Source organism: Rosa rugosa, chromosome 4 (genome assembly GCF_958449725.1).
Source record: "Rosa rugosa chromosome 4, drRosRugo1.1, whole genome shotgun sequence".
NCBI classification, from domain to species: domain Eukaryota; kingdom Viridiplantae; phylum Streptophyta; class Magnoliopsida; order Rosales; family Rosaceae; genus Rosa; species Rosa rugosa.
The window spans coordinates 26,869,789-26,886,070 of NC_084823.1; the positions used below are offsets into that span (position 1 = coordinate 26,869,789).

At 40.2% G+C, this 16,282-nt stretch overlaps 2 protein-coding genes across 2 annotated transcripts; one reads left to right on the plus strand and one right to left on the minus strand.

Moving 5' to 3' along the window:
- Positions 1–591: 591 nt before the first annotated feature.
- On the plus strand, positions 592–5,514 carry LOC133742507 (carbamoyl-phosphate synthase large chain, chloroplastic-like). The gene is made up of 3 exons (XM_062170194.1): positions 592–2,028; positions 2,311–3,003; positions 3,692–5,514. The coding sequence occupies exons 1-3, from the start codon at positions 700–702 to the stop codon at positions 5,240–5,242; spliced, it is 3,573 nt and encodes a 1,190-aa protein (XP_062026178.1). The 5' UTR covers positions 592–699; the 3' UTR covers positions 5,243–5,514.
- Positions 5,515–5,641: 127 nt separating this feature from the next.
- LOC133742508 (1-acyl-sn-glycerol-3-phosphate acyltransferase 3) lies at positions 5,642–11,213 on the minus strand. The gene is made up of 11 exons (XM_062170195.1): positions 10,857–11,213; positions 9,414–9,536; positions 8,780–8,819; positions 8,584–8,657; positions 8,200–8,259; positions 7,905–7,982; positions 7,664–7,822; positions 7,132–7,257; positions 6,755–6,847; positions 6,229–6,315; positions 5,642–6,137 (listed from the first exon to the last, which is right to left on the minus strand). The coding sequence occupies exons 1-11, from the start codon at positions 10,935–10,937 to the stop codon at positions 5,916–5,918; spliced, it is 1,143 nt and encodes a 380-aa protein (XP_062026179.1). The 5' UTR covers positions 10,938–11,213; the 3' UTR covers positions 5,642–5,915.
- Positions 11,214–16,282: the final 5,069 nt, after the last annotated feature.

Consider the following 16,282-nt stretch of genomic DNA (forward strand, 5'->3'; position numbering starts at 1 on the left):
TATATATAAAAAAAAAAGTTAAAAAAATATATATATATATCAGTATTAATTAAGCCAATAAGGCTTATGGTTAAATTTTTAAAAACCCACAATTTACCCTTCTTTAATTATAGTCTAAAAATCTATAATTTAACACATGAAGGGTAAAATAGTAAATATAACAGTAAACTGAATTGAAGAAATTACAAAAAAAAAATCTTTTTGTTAGTTGGCCGTTTAAATAAAAAAGTTGCTTATTATTATTATTTTTTAAAGTTATTCATAATTTCATAAAAAATAAACATTTTTTAGATAAATTACTAAAACAAACTTTTTTTTTAGAAATACTAATAAAAACTCAAACAAAATATTATAAACACAAATAAAGTATAAAAAAAAAAGACCAATTGACACACGCGTGAGCGTGTGTTAAGAGGCTAGTATATATATATATTTTTTTTCTTGGAATAGTGAGGAAGCATATCCCTTAATTTTTTTTGAATAATTTGAAGCATATCCATAGAGAGACACGTACAGATCTTTTGTCGCCTTTGTCCAGATATCAAAATAACGACCAGCTCATCCCCCGCATAAACGCCGTCGTTTGGTCCTCAAAGGGTTTTGAAACCTACCGTTTCCATTTTCACCCTCCCCACGTCCTAAGGCTAAAACCCTACTCTGAGTCTCCGTGTGTAATCCACAAAGGGAGGGAAAGCGGCAATGGGCCATTGCTGCATGAATCACACCGACACTGCTCTCTCTTCCATTTTTGCTCAATCCAACCTCTCCTATCTCTCCACGCAACCAAACCCCTTCCGCTTCTTCCTCTTCTCCAAGACCCACCGAAACGCCGCCGTTCCGTCTCTCAGACTCCGCTCATGGCCCACTTCCACGCCGCCGAGCCTCCGAGTAGCCACCTCGGTTCGGAGCGCCTCCAAAGAAGAAGCAGCGCCGCCCAAGCAGCAGCGGCGGCAGGTGGGGAAAAGGACCGACCTGAAGAAGATTCTGATACTGGGCGCCGGCCCCATTGTGATCGGGCAAGCCTGCGAGTTCGATTACTCGGGGACTCAAGCTTGTAAGGCTCTGAAAGAAGAAGGATACGACGTCGTTTTGATCAATTCCAACCCGGCCACCATCATGACCGACCCCGATTTGGCGGACCGGACTTACATTACGCCGATGACGCCGGAGCTGGTGGAGCAAGTCCTCGAAAAGGAGCGCCCCGACGCTCTCCTCCCCACCATGGGAGGGCAGACGGCGTTGAACCTCGCCGTTGCGTTAGCCGAGAGCGGTGCGCTTGAAAAGTATGGGGTGGAGTTGATCGGGGCTAAGCTGGAGGCCATAAAGAAAGCAGAGGATAGGGATTTGTTCAAGCAGGCCATGAACAACATTGGGATCAAAACGCCGCCGTCTGGAATTGCCAACACTTATGAGGAATGCGTCGAAATCGCGAATGAGATTGGTGAGTTTCCCTTGATCATTAGGCCGGCTTTTACTCTAGGAGGGACGGGAGGTGGAATTGCTTATAATAAGGAGGAGTTTGAGACAATCTGTAAGTCGGGGCTGGCGGCGAGCTTGACTTGTCAGATTTTGGTGGAGAAGTCATTGTTGGGGTGGAAGGAGTATGAGCTTGAGGTCATGAGGGACTTGGCAGACAATGTGGTTATTATTTGCTCCATTGAGAATATTGACCCAATGGGGGTTCATACTGGGGATTCTATCACCGTGGCGCCTGCGCAGACTTTGACTGATAAGGAGTATCAGCGGCTAAGAGACTATTCCATTGCTATAATAAGGGAGATTGGAGTGGAATGTGGTGGCTCTAATGTGCAGTTTGCGGTGAACCCCAAAGATGGGGAGGTTATGGTGATTGAGATGAATCCTAGGGTGTCGCGGTCCTCCGCTCTCGCATCCAAAGCTACTGGATTTCCCATAGCGAAAATGGCTGCCAAGTTGTCAGTTGGGTATTCCTTGGATCAAATTCCCAATGACATTACAAAGAAGACACCGGCTAGTTTTGAACCTTCCATAGACTATGTGGTAACAAAGGCAAGTGATTCTTCATTTCCCCTGCTCTAGATTGTGTTCGTTCCCTTGCTCCTAGATTGTGTTCATTTAAGGTTGTACAATTTTGATTGTTATCTGTCTGGTGTGACTGTGAATTGTTAGATAGCATTGTGCATTAGCTTCTGCCATGGTTTGCTAATAACTATTACTTATGCAGGAAGGAATATCAGTTATCATCTAACTGATGACAATTTATATCTCTTAATCCATGCATTTGATTTCTTTTAGTTTTGCTTACATATTTCCATCGTATTTATCATGCAGATTCCCAGGTTTGCTTTTGAGAAATTTCCTGGTTCACAGCCAATATTGACGACCCAGATGAAATCTGTTGGTGAGTCAATGGCTCTGGGTCGTACATTTCAAGAGTCCTTTCAGAAGGCAGTTCGATCTTTGGAATGTGGTTTCTCTGGATGGGGCTGTGGCAAAATTAAGGAACTGGACTGGGGTTGGGACAAGTTGAAATATAGCCTCCGAGTCCCTAACCCAGATCGAATCCATGCCGTATATGCTGCAATGAAGAAGGGGATGAAGGTAGATGAAATTCATGAGCTGAGTTTCATTGACAAATGGTTCCTCACACAGCTCAAGGAGTTGGTAGATGTAGAGCAATTCCTCCTGGCTAGAAACTTGTCTGATCTAACAAAGGATGAGTTCTACGAAGTGAAGAAAAGAGGCTTCAGTGACAAACAGATAGCTTTTGCCACTAAATCTTCTGAAAATGAAGTGCGGTTGAAGAGACTATTGTTAGGTGTTACTCCAGCATATAAGCGGGTAGATACATGCGCTGCAGAGTTTGAGGCCAATACTCCTTATATGTACTCTTCCTATGACTTTGAGTGTGAATCAGCTCCGACCCAAAAAAAGAAGGTTTTGATTTTAGGCGGAGGACCAAATCGAATTGGTCAGGGTATTGAATTTGACTACTGCTGTTGCCATACATCCTTTGCCCTTCAGGTTTGTGCCTCATCTGTTTACTGGCTATTTGTCTGCCTTCCCATCTTGAACCCCTTAACAATTTTTGTTTTTTGATAAAATTATGCATGAGACTTTGAAATCTTATATTAAGTCGAAAATTAAAGATGGTATGTGAGGTGACCTGCTGACTGGAATTAATGATAATTTTTCCTTTTTTCCCCTAAAGCATGATGTATCCTAATCATGAATAATATATTACTGTCACATGTGCAGTTGGATCTCAGAACTTAGATAATTACAAATCGAGCAATGTGTTGGACCTTTTCTTCTCTTCTGAGAACTAGAGTCAAGATTCCTATAGGATTTTCATGAGAGGGCCTGTGGTGCCTAAGATAATTCCTGTAGCTTGTAGAGTAATAGAAAGTTACATATTAATGGATCTACTGGACCAAATATGCAAGTATATCTCCACTATTTAAGTCATAGGTTATATGAACTTGCCTAGATCATTATATGTATGTAGATATTGTTCCACATTGCGGCCTGCCATAATTTAATCTGTTCTGTTCAAGATGCACTCCCTAGAAGTTAACTCAGCATTTGTATAAGTTGGTATATTGGTCGAGCCTAAGATTGATAATTGCAAACCTGCATTTTTGTTTTGATATGTTACTTTTGCTCGTATCTTTCATTATGTTTCACCTGTTTCTCCATTTTTCTTTTGCAGAAAGCAGGATATGAAACAATTATGATGAATTCAAATCCTGAAACAGTATCTACTGATTATGACACGAGCGACCGTCTATATTTTGAGCCACTGACTGTTGAAGATGTGCTGAACATAATTGATTTGGAAAGACCTGATGGGATCATTGTGCAGTTCGGAGGACAAACACCTCTGAAGCTGGCACTTCCCCTCCAGCAGTATTTAGACGAAAACAAGCCGAGATGTGCAAGTGGGATTGGACATGTACGCATTTGGGGTACAACACCTGACTCAATAGATGCTGCTGAGGACAGGGAGAAGTTCAATGCAATCCTTAATGAGTTAAAGATTGAACAACCAAAAGGAGGAATTGCAAAGAGCGAAGCAGATGCTCTTGCAATTGCAACAGCCATTGGCTACCCCGTTGTTGTCCGACCTTCCTATGTATTAGGTGGCCGTGCCATGGAGATAGTCTATAGTGATGAAAAACTTGTGACCTACCTTGAAACTGCTGTTGAGGTGGACCCAGAACGCCCTGTATTGATTGACAGGTATCTGTCAGATGCCATTGAGATTGATGTTGATGCACTTGCTGACTCTCATGGGAATGTTGTCATTGGTGGGATAATGGAGCACATTGAGCAGGCTGGGGTCCATTCTGGTGACTCTGCTTGCTCAATTCCGACAAAAACCATCCCAGCTTCTTGCTTGAATACAATCAGGTCATGGACTATAAAATTGGCCAAGAGGCTGAATGTGTGCGGGCTGATGAACTGTCAGTATGCAATTACAATGTCTGGTGATGTTTATTTACTTGAGGCAAATCCTCGTGCTTCCCGTACAGTCCCATTTGTGTCCAAGGCAATTGGACATCCATTGGCTAAATATGCTTCCCTGGTTATGTCTGGGAAGTCTCTTCATGACCTTAATTTCACAAAAGAAGTCATTCCTGCACATGTGTCAGTAAAGGAAGCTGTTCTTCCATTTGAGAAGTTCCAAGGTTGTGATGTACTGCTTGGGCCTGAGATGCGTAGCACTGGTGAGGTGATGGGTATTGATTTTGAGTTTCCCATTGCATTTGCCAAGGCGCAGATTGCTGCTGGACAGAAGCCACCACTTTCTGGCACTGTGTTCTTGAGCTTAAATGACTTAACCAAACCTCATCTTGAAAGGATTGCAACCGCATTTTTAGGCCTTGGATTTAAGATTGTTTCAACTTCAGGGACAGCTCATTTTCTTGAATTAGCGAAAATTCCCGTGGAACAAGTGCTGAAGCTGCATGAGGGGCGACCTAATGCTGGTGACATGGTTGCAAATGGACAAATCCAGTTGATGGTGATCACAAGTTCTGGGGATGCACATGATCAAATTGATGGACGGCAGCTAAGGAGGATGGCTCTTGCTTACAAGATTCCAGTAATTACCACAGTTGCCGGAGCATTGGCCACTGCAGAAGCAATAAAGAGTCTAAAGTCCAGCTCCATTAAAATGATTGCTCTTCAGGACTTTTTTGATGATGAGAACAAAGCTCTCGGTAATAAGAAGTTGCAGTCAGCCTCGTCCTATATATGAGAAAACCTCGATTTTTTGATAAGACGCTTGGGCTTCCTCATCATGTTTTTTACTTTGTTTCCACTTTGTGTATCCTTAATGTTGTCTGGAACATGTTTTTCTTTAAGTTATTAGTTCTTAGCTAAATTTAGCCAGTTTGCTTAACCTTTTTTTGCAAGATTTGGGTAGCTATTTGTAATATAGGATTAGTTCGATGGTGGTAGAATTAGCATTTGTTACTACTTTGTTGATGTATGCTCTTGCGCAGACATGTACTTTTCTAAACTGCTTCACAGCACGGTTGCTAATCAGAGAACTTCTGCATTAATGCGTAAGGGCACATAAGTGCTGACAATTTCTGGAATTGATCGATCAGAAGCTGGGAGGATGCTAGCGCTACTAACCTAAGGTTCTCGCACAGAAGAAAAATATATCATGTATATATATGCTTTTAATTTATAAACTATAACATATATATATATATACATATGTTTGTACAAATAAACAATTTGGTCCTCCCTGCAGATTGGAGCGGTCGCCCTCATTGCCCCTCCCTAGGGCAGTGTCCTTGGCTGAAGCTCCATTAGTTGCCTTGAAGGAGTTTCCATTGAACCCCAGTCGTAAGCGAATGAGGATACAACAAACAATTTCTGATCTATTGTGGACTGCCTACTGTAAGATCAAAATCTCAGGATCATTGTTTAATGAGTTGCTCCGTCACCGAGTCTTTTGGGGGCACCTTGAGAGGTGTAGAACGCTCCGAGTCAGATGACTGGATGAGGATTTGCATAAGAATTACAACAAGGACCAAGAAAGTCACTGAAAATGCAATGCCTTCCCATGTGGATAGTAGGGAAGACCACTGAATGAACTTGAAAATTCCATAGCCGAGGAGGCAAGACCAAATTATGACAACCTATTACAGCAAGAAAATGGAAAAACCATGAGAAATAAGAAAATGATAGTAATTTGGTAAATTATTGCTTCAAATTGAAATGAGATCTTACAAGCAAGGACTTTATAGGTCTGCCAATGTTTTGAAGTTGCAGTTCACTGAATGTGGCTTTAGTATAATACTTCTCCAATAAGGCATCCTAGTGGTTTGAAATATAAAAATAAACACCATCAAACTTAAGTATATGGTTACTGAAGAAGATCTAGCTAGCTGTCATGGTATTGCAATATTTGCACCATGAGCCAACTAGACAGGACATCATGAGAACGAAAGGAAAAACAACTGTGCCGGAAAAGGTACAAATAACTGTAAGCCAAATATGAAAGCATCTTGGATCAACTCCAAGATTCAAACCGCATGTTAAGAATGAGAGGTAGTGGAAGTGCTTTATCATGGATCAAGTCCAAGATACAAAGCACGTCACCTTTGCTGTGTCGCTGCATCCAATATTAGTAATTTCTTAAGCAGGCCGGTGATTTCTCCACGCAACAACTTGAAATTTTCAACCATAAGACTATTGAGTATCGACGTCGAAAGATGAGAGAAAAGAAAGATTGCAGCAATGGTTATTATTATACCTTTGTAACAAATACATCTTTACACCACTGTCCAATTCCGTCGCCTGTTTCTGGTAAGTCTTGCATTGGATGTCTCCTGATTTGTAATTTTATCTGTAGGCATTAGCACCTCAGTAAATTATTCATATAGTTATCTGACCTTTTCCCACAAGGCCACAACTAGTGGCCTTAACTCTACATGGTAACAGCTCCAGTTGATAATCCAATCCTCTTGTCCTCTTAAACTAGTACAGTACATGAGTGTGTATTGAAGAAAATCTTAAAACTGATGAATGATATGTGGAAGTATAGGCAGAGGGACTCACTAGAAAAAAGTAAGGTTAACAATTAATACAGCAACTCTATTAGCATAGGCAGAAAGAGTTTTGTCATCGTACCACAGAAGATTGACCTCTAAACATTCTCAGTAGTGTAGGTGGTGGCTGATTGTTGGGGATAGCCAATGTACAATCATAAATTGCTGGAACAAATGAGCGCATATGACTTACTGATGAAACAAACCCCTGCAAGTATCCCAATTAAATTAAAAATGATAACTGTACTTAGTGCAGCTAAAGACGTTATGTCAAGCAAGATATCATCTTCCTGATATCACACAGTGGGTTTGGTCGTATCAGTTCTCGCATTTCATTCTCTTTATTATAAGCTATGTCTCCTTTAAAAACCTAATTTTTTTTCACAAGAGGTTTAAGTAATACTCATTTTCAAAACAAAACGGACACACAAAAACAGTAGAAATTATGGATGAGCTAAGTTGATGTGCGACATTATGAATCAAGGGAGAAAAGAACATCTAATTCCAATGTAAGGAATATCTGCTTAATTTGAAAAAGGAGAATACATACTCCAATTTGACGTAAAAGAAGGGATAAAGAATTGGTATGAAGAAATTTTAACTGATGTACATACCTTCGTACGTGGAAGCAAGACATTCCTAGGAATAGGCAATCCTCTTGAAGCAGCATACTCTTGAGCTGCCATTAGCTTTGACTGTGTAAACCGTGTTCCTTCTACAAAGAGAGCCAACCAAAATGGCATAGGGAAATCCTCTAGCCGTCGAAAACCTGACTGTATTGCAGAACTCTATGAGCATATAATTGATGAAAATAAGGCTGTCTCAACATATGAATACGCACATATATACATGTACCTTCAATGTGCTTTCATCTTTAGACCAACTTCTTTCCAAGAAAACATATTCACAAAACCACATTGACCAACCTATGACCTGGAAATGTACCATTTATTGCAGATCCGATCAATATGAGGAGCCAAAAACTCGAGACGGGATGCATAGTGGGTTCCACATGCAATCCCTTAAAACAAACAGAGAAAGGGATCCCTTAGTGGAAGAGCCCGGTATATATGTATGTGTGTATATATAAAATAAATCCAGTCATTAATTTCAAAAGGAATAGGAATATACGTGTTTAGTGAAAACTCACTGGGAGGAACATTGCTTCTTTCTTCATGATGGCCAGTGCGCTACCAAGGCAACCCGAGCGCTGTTATTAATAGATTAAAATGAATTCGTGAACTTGAAAGAACACTAGTGAAGGTACGATTAAGAAGTAGACACAAGTCTGTAAGAAAGATGATGTAGAAGATAATGGTTTTGTGAACTTGGACACTTCTGTGGAAAGTATTGTTGAGACTGGAGGTCAACAGATGCAAAACAAAAGGGAGGGAGGACGATATATAGCAGATTTTATGAAGGTAACTCAGGTAGTTTATGATGTCATGCAATTAATTAGAACACTGATAACAAGTTTGCATCTTTACTATCATACAAGTGGTACGGCTGGAGATAAGTTCACAAAGATAAGCACCTGAGCCATGACCCATCCAACAAGCCAATCAATGTCACTTCTGTGATTACAAATGAGAAGTGCATGTTCTTTGCCTGAAAATTCCTCAACATGAGAGATTTGTATACATAAACAAGACCTAAATTTTTGGCTAGCAAAATCCTAATTTTTCCTTGTGAATGAAAGATATACAGCCAATTAATAGTTTTTGCCTTACCCATTAATTTAAAAGTTTCTGAGTCTACATACAACTCAACCTGCAGCGAAGTGCCAAGTAGTTAGATCATGACTATGATCGAAGGAGCCAAGTACACCCATTCAATCGAAACAATCATGTTTGAAATTCAGTAGTTGTTAAAATATCAATATGCTAAAAACCTGAACATAGTAATACTTTTATTTATAGATCTATAAAAGAAACATGCAGATTGAATTTGAAGTTCCAAGCACCCGAGCATAAGTGCCAACTAACGCAAGTTGGAGTCTGTTACAATAAACAAATAAGTAGTCTATGTTGGTTATTCACCAAAAAAAAAAAAAAGTAGTCTATGTTGGGAATGTAGAACATGATTGGCATTGACATATTGAAAATTTAAAAGGGAAGAAGATTTTCTATCCCGAAGGTGCAAGTCATTTTCTACTTTGCTGCTAATTTGAGGATTTAATAGTTGGAGGGTTAATTTGGACAATATTACAGTGCATTTAATACATCTGGGAGGATTTAATACTTCTGTCAGTGGCACAGTGCATTTCTCTAGACAATATTACAAATGCTAGAAACAGATCTATGATATAGGAGACTGGGAAATGAAGATGTATAGGTATATACAACTTTTTCAATTAACACCCACCTTGATGCCGGCCCACCAATCAATGAGCCATATGAGTTCCAACCACAGCAATTCTGCAACTACTTTGTTGATCTTTCTGTACAGTTTCTTTGATATAGGACGAAGAAGGATGAAAAGAACTGCCTGAAGGTGCAAATATAGCTATAAGAACCAAATCATGATATGTGCACAAAGTTTACAATGATAGTTGGCCCAAAAAAGCTACTGCAGACTAATTGAGAGATCTGATAACATTTGTTGAATGATCAATATAACAAACTACCGGCCAGAAAAGTACTAATCCATATATTGTCTGCAAGTGCAAGGGTATGCAGAGATGCATGATATGGTGTGAACCGTGACTGATCGAAAGTATATAAGTAAATGGTACCACATACTATTAGTTGCGTAGTTTGTTTTATTAATAAAGAAAATCCGCACTGTAAGCCATTTGGTGAAAGCCATTTGATGACCAAGGCTTAGAGAACTTTAGTAAATGAATTTTTTCTTACTAAAGATTGGAGTTTAATCCATCGTGTTGACAGTATGCATTTTGAAATTCTTGTATGTTGCATGCATGTATAATTCCTTGCTAGCCAGTGTGGGAGAGAGCACTCAACATGCAGAAACGTACTGGAAATATAAACACTTGAAACAACCATTACATCAATCTGGCTGTCTAGTAATCCAAAAAAATATTATTTGCAGGTTGTGAGTGTTATATGCAACAACTAGGAGGCCATTCTATGAAGCCAAACGTTAGATAATTCATTTTTGAAGGAAGCACCTAACACAAGGCATTATTCATTCCGAAAAGAATTAATAGATGGAGGTTTAAGTAATATATAAAACTAAATCTGTTCCACAAAAAATTGCAGAACATAGTCATCAGGTAGAATGAATGAATCAAAAAATTGTTTTTTTTTTGTTTGTTTGTTTTTTTTAGTTTTTAGTTTAGTTTAGTTTTTTTTTTAAGATTCATCTTTGGCACTTGTTGCTGACATACAAATTCTATTCAATAGAATTCTGGTGGCCACAAAACTCTATTGAATCTAAACATACTAAATTGTACCACTATGTGTACTATTACGACCAAATTATTCTGAGCCAACGGAGACATTACAGAAAATCATGGCCTAATGAATCCAAATCATATATTAGAGCTTTCAGATTGACAGCTTTCCTTGCACCAATTTTAATATTGCTAGTATCCCAACAATCAGAAATAGCTGGTGGGTTTGAACCCTGAGTTTGTTTGTTGGTCACATTCTCATGCAATAACCAAACATGCAATTGGGAGGTGATTCAATCTCAATGCAACAATCAAATTAAGCCTCCTGATGACAATGACGTGAAGAAGCAAATAGATTAGCAAAGCGCGTGGACAACAAAGGATGGTAATGCAATGTGCATGATGGAACATATATAATTGTTAACGTATTGAATGGGGCGTAAGAGAGAGACCTGCATGAGATTAACAATGAGGCCTGAGAGAATGAACAATATGCCCACCGGAACAATAGCCACTACAGCTGGGATCGCCATGCCTTGGCTTCTCGATCTCTCTGCGTTTGTTTGCTTGTTTCCTTGTTTGGGGCTGCGTTTGTTTTGGCTTCATACGCGTACTACTTCTGCTGCTTTGAGAGGTCCAAATAATACGAGTAGAACTTTTTTTTTTCTTTGAGGGGAAGATAGGGGAAACACCCCTAATCAATATTATTCACAAGAGTAAAAGAAGTATTAGACCTTGGAGGGAACATTAGGCCCACACTCCCGGTTATATTCTAACAATATTCTCATCTAGAGCGTCATGAATAATAATAGGAGTCTCATCTAACTAATACTCATCAACATAAGAATATCTAGCAACACGCTTTAACGTATTAGCTACGCCATTTGCTTCTCTGAAACTATGTCTCACTTGTAAAGAATTAAAAGCTTGCATATAAGACTTACAATCCTCCACAATGCGACCAACTTCTGACAAATATTCATCTGTATGTGCAATTGCCGCTGCAAGAACTGAACAACCACACTTTACATCCACATCAGACCATCCTTGATGGATAGCAATAAGAAGCTCCACTCTCAATGCCTCTGCCTCCATATGTAAAGCAGAAGCAACATGAGTGAAAGACCGTGCTACGGTTGCCACCGTATCATCCCTAACCACCGTATCACACCAATTCCATGCCACCTTTTCCTTTATCAATTTGGAAAGCTCCATCTACATTAATTTTAAGTCTTCCATTAGGTGGAAACCTCCAAAACACCTGCTGCCTCTCCTCCTTCTTTCGAACTATCTTATGGATTTTTTGGTAGTCCTCTAGCCAACGCACTGGCCAACAAACTGAGCTCCAACCATGAAACACAACATCACTCCAAACAATGTAGTTTCTTTCCTTCCAAAGTACCCAAAGCAGAACAAGAATAATTCCCTTGTTTGTTAAGCTTGTCCATCATGTCAAACACCCAATCCTTAATAGAAAGAGATGGATGGTCTGAAGAATGCAAAGCTAATGGAGAACTCAACCACAAAGGAGCCACCATTTTACAATTCTTAAACCATGCAACTCATCCTCAAAATATTCGTGACAAAAAACACACAACCAATCTGGTAAAGGAACATGACGTTTGAATAAGCTTTTTCGAGTTCGGACAATCCCTTTTAACAATCTCCAAACAAAAGTGCATACCTTAGGTGGAACATTACTCTTCCAAATACTTTTCCTGTACCTCCCAAGAACATTGCCAGCAGAAGATGACGCCGTTGCAAATCCCTTCGAAGTTGGTGCATTCTGTGCAGCATGGTAACAACTCCTTAACGTAAAGCACCCTTTCAGATCAATGTGCCACAGATATCAATCATCAGGTTCTCACAGCCTTATGGGAATTTTTGTAATAAACTCAAGTGCTCAACCTCCTCCCGAGAAAATAAATCAAAGACAAATCAAAGACAACTCGTCAAACCACTCCTTCGCATCCGAATCAATCAAATCACTTACCAACTAGTATTTAGTACTGTTCATATCGGAATTTGGACAGAGTAATATATCTATGACTTTTCAAACCTTGTACACGTAAGATGCGTTGAAAAGTCAAAGAGTCCACCAGGGATTCTGACTTTTCAAGGACAATAAAATAATAAATGTTGAACAAAAATGTTCAATCATACATTACGACTAAATAATCTCAACCTCGACTTCCAACCCTTATTACTCGAATGTCGTGGGTCTTAAAGATGGAATGTCACTCTTATAGCTCAGTCATCACCCAATCCTGCAATGTCAAGATGGACCAGCACTCTTCAGTTGGACTACCAAAGCCTCCCTCTACATGAGATTGCTCACAAGGGCTTGATTTACTCAAATCAAGGAGCAAATCTCACCTAACTGGACAAGTGACACAATCTCATGACCAGCATGGCCATGAACGTGGGTTAAGGATGTGATTAGAAGAGATCGCAAAATGGTGACATCTGTCACCCACTCTGCCAAACCCATGCTGGTGGCATGTCAGAAAGGAATTGACACCCTTATTTTTGGGGCCAAGCCCATACTTTAACGTACAGTGTACCTCAACCACCTCCAAGTCCTATAAAAAAGACTCTTCATTCATTTGGTAACTCTTGAATCTTTTGATCACTTTCCATTATACCAGAGTACTTTTTGTCCTTCACACTTTTTGACTTAATCATCAGAGCCTGATAGGCCAGCACCATGCTGGTGTCTATTTAAGTTACCTTTTTCCCTCTCCAATTTCAGGATCAGCTTTACCTTGGACCTCCAGGACATCTGCCACCATATGCTGAATTGACCATTCAATCCCATAGAGAGAAGATAACCCCCACATCCAAAATCCTATCCCACTACTTCCACCTCAGATTTCGACGGAAACCTGTTGACCTGATGCAAACAAAATTTTCCATCAACAAAATGGCGCCGTCTGTGGGAAGGCTGGACACTTAGTACCTTGTCTTCACCTGCTCCCCCTCCACGGTTGAAATCCTTATTTTCCTTTTTCGTAGAGTCCATTTGCTTACTCACATTTTTCCTCTTTCTACCACATCAAAGATGGTGACCTACGACTCGGAACCAGACCTAGAGTCTGATCATGACATTTAGTACAAACACGAGCTAGAGTTGGACCAACAGACAGATTCTGAAGAGGAAGCCAAGGATGTCGGCCCAGAAACCCCCCACAAGAAACTTGCATATCAAGCTTGAAAGTCCAAGAGAAAGATCTGTTGCACGAAGGCCATCAAAGACAGGTTTGGAGCCTGTGCCCATGTCTTGAATGACATTCAAGCACAAACAGCCTTGAACGAAGTGCGAAAGCCAAGAAATCAGTAACGAGCGCCTGACGAGGCAGTTGGAGGAGGCTAATGAAGAACTTCTTGCACAACAAGAAAGGACTCGACGTATCGAGAACAACTTCAACAAAAACAAGGATCACGAGGAATCCTCCGATCCCGAGGAAGGGCTGGACGATGACGATGAGCGGACCAGTGGATCCGATGATGAGCTTTTGAAGGCGGAGAATTATACTGCAATGAAGATCAAAGGTGCCCAGGAATGAGAAAGTTGAGGCGTAAGACTCGAAGCGCTCCAACATATGGTGGTCGACATAAGAAGGTAGCAAAGCCAATGCTGACAACACAAGTGCCCTTGACGGCAAAATCCATGGCAACCCTGGTTAGGCAAGATGTAGTTGGAGAGCTCGAGACCGTGTACAGATGTATGGATCAAATGGACAAAGGAAAATTATCCTACATTCCTGTTCTTGGCTCATAGGAGCTTCCGCTTCCATACACGAAGTCCATAATGCTGGGCAAAACTTCCAAGCACACCAAATTCCAAAAGATTGATCTTTATGATGGCTCAATTGACCCCTATGACCCGCTAGACAACTTCCAATCGACCATGGACGGAAAAGATGCGACGAAGGCTGACTGGTGCAAAGCCTTTCCCCAAACACTCAAGAGTTCAGCCCTTAATTGGTTTTGTGGCGTTCCAGCTAGCACGATCCGGAGCTTCGGAGATATGCGTAGAGCATTCCTCAACGAGTTCATGATAGTCTGTTAGGTCCATAATTACCTAGTATTAATTATTCTCCTAATCTTGCACTTTTGCTTAACCTTTGTGTTTATTTATATTTATTTATTATGTTTTCCTTTTGATGCTAGGAAATATGGAAAAGCTTGGAAATGTCCTAAAAACTCAACTTTAGCACATTTTCCTACCTCGGCTAGGAGAAACCGAGCTAGGCAAGGAAGAAGGAGAGGCAGACGGACCAAATGAACTCTAAATGAGTTGAAACTTTTCAAATCTATTGTAGACATCCTAAGGATCATTTCTTATGAAGAGTACAAGAGCTAGTTCGGAGTGGAAGACCTTCAAAATATCGGTTCAATTTTCTGCACTACAAGATGAAAACTGTAATATACTACTAGAATTTTGCTCTTAGACATCACGACAATTACATCGGTGAGGAATTCACACGCTGTAAATAAATATCATTAACATCGATTCCTCAAATTTCGATTTAATTATATGCATATGACATCGTTTATTACTGTTGACTGATGTGTACAATTTGATTCTGAAATTAAAAAAAACGCGGAAAGATTAAGTTGGAAAAATTTCAACACGCGGGGAACAAAAGGTCAGCTCAATCACTTTATCTCTAAGACACACACATAAAACGAATTCGCACCTCGCCAGTCTCTCTTGCTCGTCCCTTACCTCGCCTCTCTCTTTCTCTCTCTCTCTCTCCCCGTCCTAATCGAACCAAAACCACAAAACCCTAGAAAACGAATTCGCAGAGATTTCATTGTGGCTCATCTTGGAGGTGGACTAGACGGAGCTGTGTGGCCGTTCTTCTAGTCATCGCCGGAGGACGTGCAGCCTGACCTTGACTCGTCGAAGGAAGGCGAAGAAGATGGTGGTTGCGGGGAGTCCACACCGGTGGTCAGAGATCGGTAATGGAGGAGAGGGAGTCCTCCAGATCCACTTTCTATGTCCTCCCTAGAGACCAAGTTCAGCCAGGTATTTCAATCTCTCCTCGCCGATGCTCATCGTTTTAGCTAAGATCTCTGTGATTTGCAAGTGTTTTTGGATCTGGGTTTTGCTGATTTTGTTGAATTAGGGCTGTGTTATTGGTTTGGTGGTTGTGATTGAGTGTTTGGTGTAATGGGTATGTTTGGTTTTGTCGAAACTTATCGCCTTTTTTGTGCTGATGATTTTGTGAAGGAGTGAGCTTGATTGGTTAGCTGAACTGTGTAGATTGCAGTTGAAGTTTTGTTCTTTTTCGGGTTTTGTTGGTGGGAAATATTGGAGGAGGTTTGTGTAGGGATTTATAGATAAATGCAGCTCTGGGAGATTGATTATTGAATTCAATCGCAGAGTTTAGTAAACTGGCCGGTTTTGAGTGTGGTTGCTGATTGTGAATTCTTCTTTGGTGCAGGAACCTGAGCCCATTGACTGGGAGTACTACAGGAAAGGAATTGGGTCTTGATTGGTGGATATGTACAAAGAGGCCTATGAAAGTATGTTTTTTCTTTTTTTGAATTGCTGCGTTTGATTTACAGGTTAATACTTGCAGTGCATCTATTGTGTATTTCTTCAAGTTCTGTTGGACTTGTATAAGGTTTCATTTTGCATTATGCAATCGGATAATGCTAAAACGATGATCTTGTCTGTGCTTTTCCTTGGTCTAGTACTCTGGTCCTCTTGGGAGCCCTAGCTTTAATTGAGGTAAGAATTGTAACCTGTTGAAAACAAATCCTATACAGGGAAGTAAGTACTTTTTTACTGTATGTGAGATTTTGCCTTGTTTTCATTGTTTACTGATCCATTATATTGAAAGAAATTTTCATTTCCTTTGGAAAA

What these genes read in the sequence shown, in the direction of transcription:
- LOC133742508 (XM_062170195.1), bottom strand. Translation starts at nt 10,937, where the DNA reads ATGGCGATCCCAGCTGTAGTGGCTATTGTTCCGGTGGGCATATTGTTC. An exon ending in TCATTGTTAATCTCATGCAG is followed by an intron (nt 9,537 to 10,856) that starts GTCTCTCTCTTA and finishes TTGCACCTTCAG; the next exon opens with GCAGTTCTTTTCATCCTTCT. An exon ending in AAGATGTATTTGTTACAAAG is followed by an intron (nt 6,316 to 6,754) that starts GTATAATAATAA and finishes TCAAACCACTAG; the next exon opens with GATGCCTTATTGGAGAAGTA.
- LOC133742507 (XM_062170194.1), top strand. Translation starts at nt 700, where the DNA reads ATGGGCCATTGCTGCATGAATCACACCGACACTGCTCTCTCTTCCATT. An exon ending in TAGACTATGTGGTAACAAAG is followed by an intron (nt 2,029 to 2,310) that starts GCAAGTGATTCT and finishes TTTATCATGCAG; the next exon opens with ATTCCCAGGTTTGCTTTTGA. An exon ending in ATACATCCTTTGCCCTTCAG is followed by an intron (nt 3,004 to 3,691) that starts GTTTGTGCCTCA and finishes TTTCTTTTGCAG; the next exon opens with AAAGCAGGATATGAAACAAT.